General features: G+C 49.2%; 1 protein-coding gene across 1 annotated transcript in view; it reads left to right on the top strand.

Annotated features, from left to right (window-relative positions):
- Positions 1–1,297: 1,297 nt before the first annotated feature.
- Positions 1,298–7,908, top strand: part of TRIM44 (tripartite motif containing 44) — an 89,514-nt gene continuing 82,903 nt past the window's right edge. The window contains exon 1 of the mRNA XM_065404181.1: positions 1,298–1,684. Within this exon, the coding sequence (XP_065260253.1) occupies positions 1,298–1,684 (387 nt within the window). The remainder of the gene's footprint in view (positions 1,685–7,908) is intronic.

The raw sequence follows: 7,908 nt of genomic DNA, 5'->3' as shown, positions 1-7,908 counted from the left end.
CTGCCCCACCCTGGAGCCCCCTCCTGCACCCCAAACCCCTCATCCCCAGCCCTACACCAGAGCCTGCACCCCCTCCCGCAACCAAACCTAGTGAAAGGGTACGTCCAGACTACCCGCCAGATCGGCGGGTAGCAATCGATCTATCAGGGATGGATATATCACGTCTAGATGAGATGTGATATATCGATCCCCAAACGCGCTCCCGTCGACTCCGGAACTCCACCAGGGCGAGCGGCGGTAGCGGAGTCGACAGGGGAGCCGCGGCTGTCGATCCTGCGCCGTGAGGACGGGAGGTAAGTCAAAATAAGATACGTTGACTTCAGCTACGCTATTCCCGTAGCTGAAGTTGCGTATCTTACATCCCCCAGTGTAGACCAGCCCAAAGTGAGGGAGGGAGGAGGAATGTAGTCAGTGGGGGGCAGGGCATCAGGGAAGGGGCGGGGCTAGGGTGTTCAGTTTTGTGTGATTAGAAAGTTGGCAACCCTAACTGATGCTGAATTTAGCCTCTGAACACCTTGCCCTAGGAAACATACAATGGAGTGAGATTTTTAAATTAGTCACTGAAACAGTGTTGTTGCCACCATGTTGGTCCCACACCTGAAGCAGAGCTCTGTGTAAACTTGAAAGCTTTGTCTCTCTCTAACCAACAGAAACTGGTCCAATAAAATATATTACCTCACCCACCTTGTCTCACTAAAACACACACACGCATTTTTCATCATACCAAGAGGGAGATACTTAAAAAAAAAAAAACTACCTTAACATTAATCCCAGCAGGTGAGGGATTTCCCCTTCAAATCAACGTGTTCTGATAAATCTGATGCTTCCTGCAGTTTTAAAGGGAGGGGAGAGAAAAAAGGCCATTGCCACTTTAAATGACTCAGGAAGTAAAAACCAGGATGGCCTGAACTTTAAAAGTGAAAGTAGCTGCTAATGTGTATTGGGCCCTGCTGGTTTGTTTAGAGCAGCAACTGGGATCCCAGCACCCTGTTCATCAAAACTAAGGGGGGGGAGGTGAGGTTATTTTGGCGTGTTAAATCCCAGTTGCTCAGAAGGTGGGAGGCGGAGGGGATCAGGCCGGGAGCTCAGCCAGGAATAGAAGGAGAGGGATTGTAGCTGGAGACGAGGAAGCAGAGCAACTGGGCCGTTCAAGTGTCGCAGGGCAGAGAACAGCTGGAGGCTTGTGCTGGAAGGGGGAAAGCTGCTTCCCAGCTGAGAGCTGCCGCAGGGAAGCGACCAGGAGGGGCAGGGGGCTGCGGCACCAGCCAGGCCAGGCCGCCCCTGGGAGAGGCTCGCCATGGCCTCTGCGAAGGGGGAGCGCGCCGAGGAGCTCCCCCCCGACGGCACGTGCGATGTCTGCGAGCCCGATGAAGCCGAGAGCGCGGTGGGGGTGTGCGAGGAGTGCGGCTTCTCCTTCTGCCAGCCCCACGCCGAGGAGCATGGCCAGAAGTACGCGGCCCACCGCCTGCGGGGCCCTGCCTCGGGCCGCGACGAGGCGGGGAAGGGCGAGGAGGCGGGGGAAGAGGCGCCCAAGCTGGAGCGGAAGAAGTGCGAGGAGCACGGGCAGGAGCTGAGCCTATACTGCAAGGAGCACGAGAAGATCATCTGCGTGCTGTGCGCCGTCACCGGCACCCACCGGCAGCACCAGCTCATCACCCTGGATGAAGCCTACCAGACCATGAGGGTAAGCGCCCCTCCCTGCATTCTTCCCTCGAGCCTCTCCAACAGGCTCCTCCTGCCTTCCCCCGGGTTCTCACCGCCCTGGGACCCTCTCCTCCGCTCGCGGGGTGCCGGAGGAAGAGCTCCAGTGAAGTGGCAGCATTGCACCGGTGTTGTGAGTGGAGCCCCATTGCACATCCTGGGGAAACTGAGGCACAAAGAGGGGCAGTCGCTCTCTTTGCAGGGCTGTTATGCGGTGTGTCAGTTTCAGGGTCCAGTACGGCCTGCCAGGATGTGTTAGGCCAGACTCACTGGTGCCCCATGTGTCCTCCCTTCTTATGGCTCCCCATCACACTAAACCATAAACAAAAGGGTGGCAAGAGATGGAGAAAGAAGGGGCTTTAGAGCAGGCCCAAGGTACCTCTTTAGGATGGTGTAATCTCATGTCTGCCCCCCACCAGTGCAAGAGACAGGCCACACTTCTAAATTGGGTGTTGGTTGCCTGAGATGATCCTGCACTCCAGCAGTTCCCCATTGCCCCAAGCTCCTTTGGCACTAGGGCATTGGGGGATGTAAAATAGGCTAATGCTCAGGACTGCAGTATTCTGCAGCGGAAGCTGAGCTGGCCCCCGATACTCCTGAACAGGGGAGGCACAAGCAACCTCCCCTCTGCCTTTGTGCTAGTGCAGAGGTTAATTCCCCTGAGGATGGTCTATAAACTCTTGGGTATTGTGGGCTTGATTTTTCTCTTGCATGAGTTGACACTGGAGTAACTCCACTGATGCCAGTGAAGTTGCTTTTGAATCCCATCAGAGCCTCAAGAGAGTAAGGCCGTCTGTCTTTTTGTCTTTACAGTGCACCCAGGAAACAAACATAACCAAATTCTCTATTGTGTATTGCTGCTTACAACCCAAATATAAACCAGACCCAACTTTTGCTGTGTCCAGTTGAGAAGGTTTCATTTGGACCCATCAGTAGGCTGCCTATTGAAAGCATGGTTGTTAATGCACTCTAAGGCCTGATGATCCATGCTGCAAAGTTTTATCAGTAAAATTTGCCTTCTGTTGGCACACAGGCTGTATGCAGTGTGTTCCTTCTTAGAGGTCCTAGGAAGGTTTTGTTTTTCAGCATTTCCATGTCTGCCCCAGAGGGATGGTTTGTGGTGTCTTTAATATCCTTGGCAAAGCAATCATTTCTGGGAAGTTTTTCCACATACTGTTCTCACATCTGACCTGCCCTTCCCCTGATGAGGGCATTTTCTATACTGAAACTAAGTGAGTTAGCAAACAAATCCCAGGGTCTGTCACTACAGGCTCAAGAAGCAACCAGCCAGACCAAGCTTCTTTTCTCTGCTTCTGTGGTACTTGGGGCAGCTACAAGAGCATGTGTAGATTGGCTCCAGGGAGTTATCAATAGACTGCTTCTTTCTCCATCTCTTCCAACCCTTCTGTTTATGGGTGAGTGTGATGGGCAGTCATAAGGGGAGATGACACGGGGCAAGAATCAAGAAAGGGGGGGGGGAATACATGGGTTAGAGATCAGGGGAAGAGAGATGGTGAGATGGCAGCAACTGTGCTGGGGCATTGACATGTGAGGACATGGAGAAAGGTAACCAGCCACCAATCAGTTGTAAAGAGCATCTCCAATGGTGAAACAAAACATGGGAACTATGGAATGAAATCTGACATAGGCAAGTAGCTCTCAGTAAATGTAATATTGCTGGGTTTCCTTGGAGGTTATTGACATGTATAAACCTCTTACTCTCTGAAGTGGGAAATTCTTGTATATTTCAGTAGCCTGCTGGTGCAGCGTGCTCTGGCAAACCAAGACACAGCTGGTAGGTTTAATTTTAGGCCTCCCTTCCAGCCTTGATGGTTGTTTTTCTGCAATCCCAAGAAAAGTGCTGCTCTGTCTCTTAGGAAGTGTGGGAGTTTTTAAAGACATGGTGTTAATTTTCTAAGTATCAAAATAGAAAGGGGAAAAATACACAGACGTGCTGCTTCCTCTTTGTTCACTTCACTGCAGATTTATTTGTTCCATTAACAGCTAAAATGACTAGCTAAAGTCTACATCTACACTGCAGCTGGGAGCTTAGGGGGTTGAGTGGGCTGGAGATCCCAAGCTCCAGCCCATGCCGCTATGCCCACACTGCTGTTTTAAGTGTGCTAACACACGCCTTGCCAGCTCAAATCCATCTACCCAGGCTGAGAGGCTTGCTCCCTGCTGCAGTGTAGACATACTTTCAGTCTACCCTGCTGTTGCCTTTCAGCTGCACATTTCTGAAACCTTCTCCCATAGTTCCACAAAGAGTGGACTGGATGATTCATGGGGGGATTGGTAGTAAGATATTAAAAGCCTCTGAGTTGTATCCAACCCCCATTAGTTGCTGCTGCTGTTTAGCTGAGAGTTCCTACCGTCTGATGGCTGTTGGGTGGCCTGTGTGAAATAAATTTGTTGGCTCAGTCCAGTTTCACGGTCTACATCGTAAAAATTGCTAGCGCCCGTAGCGCTGTTGTTTGGAGTCTCAGCAGAAGGGCCACTGAGAGCAGGCTCCTCTCCAACTCGGAGAGCTGATCCCTTTGATCTGGGTTGCAGCACATAGGGGAAGCTTGTCTGGCTGCTCTCCTTGCATTGCCTGTTTTCTCTCTAAAGTTGGGACTTCAGTCTCCAGGGCTGTCAAGACAACTCCTGTTGTAAGCACTACATTCACGTGCACAATATGTTTTTTTGAGGAGTGCTCCCAAGCCATACTTGTTTCAGTAATGTCACTTCAGTGTCTCAGATTGTTATTGTGCTTCCCTTAGAAGAAGTGAAAGCGTCAGTAACAAAGACGCCACCCCCCACCCATTCGCAGAGGTGAAGGGGCTGGATAATAGGCTGAAATCTTGTTCTTGTTTGTCAAGGTCATTCTTTGGCTAAGAGTTCCAAGTCAATAAGATGAAACACAGAAAATTAGAGATGGGCCTGACCTGCTAAATTGGAATCTGAATCCAAGCATTGCCAGCGTTTGAGGAGGTGAGGGGGTAGTGGTTCTGTTAATAGATTTTTGGTTTGAAAGAAAAGTATATGGGCTGACCCCTGGAGGGAACCTTACATTTTTTTGAAATTGTTATTGGAATTTCTTTTGGCGCTCAAGTAGTTGCTGATTAGAACAAGGCTAGTAGTGCAACAGGATTAATGAATGCCCATTTCATTAAGGGACTTATTTCCGATGTGCTGAACACCCATAGCTTCCAGTGACTTGAACTGGAGCTGTGGGTCCTTAGCATCCCTTTAAAAACAAGGGGTGGGATCCTTGTTCTCTCCCTCCAACCCCCCATTCCAGCTCCTTTGTTCTGGGTAAAAAGGCTGAAATGGTGTAAGCAGCTCTAAAAGCATCAGATCTGGAAGGGACAGGCCGGGGGCAGGTACTGTGGAGGCAGCCATAAGGAGTCCTTATGAAGAGTTAGCCTTCACAAGCCTTGGCATTGGGGGCAGGGATGAGAGGGCATGTTAGGGGTGGGGGTTGCAGCAACCAGACAGTTTCGGGCAGTGGTGCAGTCCAGAGCAGTGTTGCCAATGTAGCAAATTTGTTGCTAATCTAGCAGCTTTTTAGTCTCAGAAAGATTTGTCAAGCTTTGCTGCACCAGGCTGCTGAACAGTGACTTTTAAATAAATTTGTGGATACTCTGGTGACTTTTGCTTTTGCCCGTGCTCAGGGAGTGAGCTTCAGTTCCGGTCAGACCTTGCTTGGAGTTGGAGGCGCCTGTCCATGTGCACTTCAGGGGTGTCAGATTTTGGCGGGGGGACGACGACGAGGGGAAATGCGGTGGCACCAGTCGCTCCTTGTGTAACTCTAGGCAGCGGCAAGCAGCAGCTGTAGGCTGCCCTGTTGTCACTCAGGACCCAGCAGTGTGGAGGATGGAGCCTCCGGCTGCAAATGGTCTCGCTGGGCTCAGCAGGTAAGAGACTCTCAGGACTGAGCTACCTGCCTCCCCCCACTTCCTGCAGGCACTCGCCATGCAGCCCTTTGCATTTCTCTAGACACTCAGCACCAACCCTGGCATCCCCCAGACACCCAGCACACATCAATCCCCCCTCAGACGTTGATCACCCACAGCCCTTTACAAAGGGTCGTTTACGATGAATGTGGAATCAACATCATCTCGGCATGATCAAATACAACTCGAATAGATCCTGAATCCTCCGCTGTACAGTTGCGAAACATGGACACTATGTTGCTCAGACTGGACAAAGCTGGAGGCTTTCCGCACAGAATGCCAACATCGTATATTGGGCATAAAGTGGAATGACTTTGTAACGCAGATGTTTACAGTTGCTCCAGTCTACAGACTACTGGGGCCATTTGTCCATAGCTGGCATCTTATGCTTTTCAGACATATTGCCAGAATGCCACAAGGTGTTCCAGCAAATGCCATTCTCTGGGTGGCTTGGAACATCCGGGATACAATTCCACCAACTGAGGGGTGGAGGCAGCCCAGAGACAGACCCCCCTATTACATGGGTGCATCAAGTCTGTTCCAACATAGGACTTTCAACTGGTCAAGGCCTTGCGGCCACACAGGAACAGACCAAATGGCAAACAAGTGGTACAGCCGATTGTTCAGCTAAGCATCGAAAAAGAAGAAGCACCGCCTATTTAGCGCCCCTACCATCCCCTACACAGAATCTCTTGTGTGTCTGTCAACCTTGCAGTACCCACAATGCTTCCCCAGAGCTCTGTCCACCCTCCGGCACTTCACCCAGAACACTTAAATCTTGTTACAATATATTTGAAAGGGGAAACCTTTGCAGGAGAGCAGTCGGGTCCTTAGAATTGTCCTTTTCAATAAATCTCCGCAGCCATGTGGAAGAAAGGCAAATGGTTGTCTTGATGCCTGTATTCGCTTTATTTAAATCAGTTTTAATTATTTTAAAACTCCAATGAATGCGTCTCTAGCTGTCCTAATGTTTACCACATCTGTCAGAGAAGCAACCTTTTCTTTTTAGCTTTTATACTTGTGGATTTTTATTTCAAATTGCACATTCAAAAGCATAACATTTACAACTGACTCCACCACAAGTTGGGTAAAATCCATTCTGAATCGTTCAAGGGCATACTGACGTAATTCGTATGTTAATCACTTTTTCCCCAAAATAAGAAAAAGAAACAAGGAAACAAGAAACAATTCATTACGATGTGTCCCTGCAAACAAATCTATAAAGCTTTTACCAAGTAGCAAAACATTGCAGTCATATGTACTTTAGAAGTCTTGTTGGCTACAAGACTTCTCCTGTTTAGGAAAAGATGGAGGGACTGCTCCCGCTGAAGTCGGTGACTTCACTAGCAGTGGATTCAGGCATCAAATCTAGAAAGTAGTGTGGAGTTGGGGCTTCTTTGTACCATGTGATGACAGCAGCCAATGGAAAATGATCACCCAGATGGCCACACTCAGATAAAATACTGGCTCTCTGGAGTTTAGAGAGATTTTTGCTCCATCTGGAGACTTTTCAAGGTCCAAATGGTGACTTTCACTGAGTGGCAGTTGCAACACTGACCCAGAGCACAGTCCTTGGATGTTGCCATAACTTAGGCTTTTAGCCATCTGAGCCTTGGCCCCATCTCCTCTTGGGTAGCATAGAATCTCACCCCGGCACACGTTTTCTTACTTTAAACTTTTGTATCCCAAAGTTCACAGAATAAATTAACTGAATACACTCCTGGTTCATATTTACCCAAATTTAACCATGATGCTCCCATCTCTATTACAGATTGGGCAGGTGCATACTGGGTGCAATTTTAATTTCCTTGGAGCACTGTTTCTTGAAATGAACTAGCCAGTTCTCATTGTTCATCCTGCTTCTTACTGAGTTCCTAGCAGGGTGTCTGTTTCTAACTTCACCTGCTCTAGAAGTGCAGTCCCGCAGGGTGCTGAGTGCTCTGGACTCGGTGAAATCAGTGAGCATTGAGGTTGCTCTGTACCCTTATTTGTGCAATGGTAGGCCTGCAGTACCAAGGATGTAATCAATCTGCTTCAGTCAGGTGGGTGGGGGGCTAAGGTTGGTTAGGTTTTTGCAAACTTCAAATTGCTGGCTGTACTCCTGTATCCACAGTGGAGAGAGAATCTTTAATGCGTAACAAACATTTTTAGCTGTAGCTTGGATCGTTCTAGTTTTGGAATGTGTGTTCAGACTCAACTCTCCTTTCCAAAAGAGCATGCTCCAAGTAATAGCATCAATACCTTGTCAATAGGTGACAATAACCAGCCT

This window comes from Emys orbicularis, chromosome 4 (genome assembly GCF_028017835.1).
Source record: "Emys orbicularis isolate rEmyOrb1 chromosome 4, rEmyOrb1.hap1, whole genome shotgun sequence".
NCBI lineage: Eukaryota > Metazoa > Chordata > Testudines > Emydidae > Emys > Emys orbicularis.
This window is presented reverse-complemented; position numbering and strand designations above follow the sequence as displayed.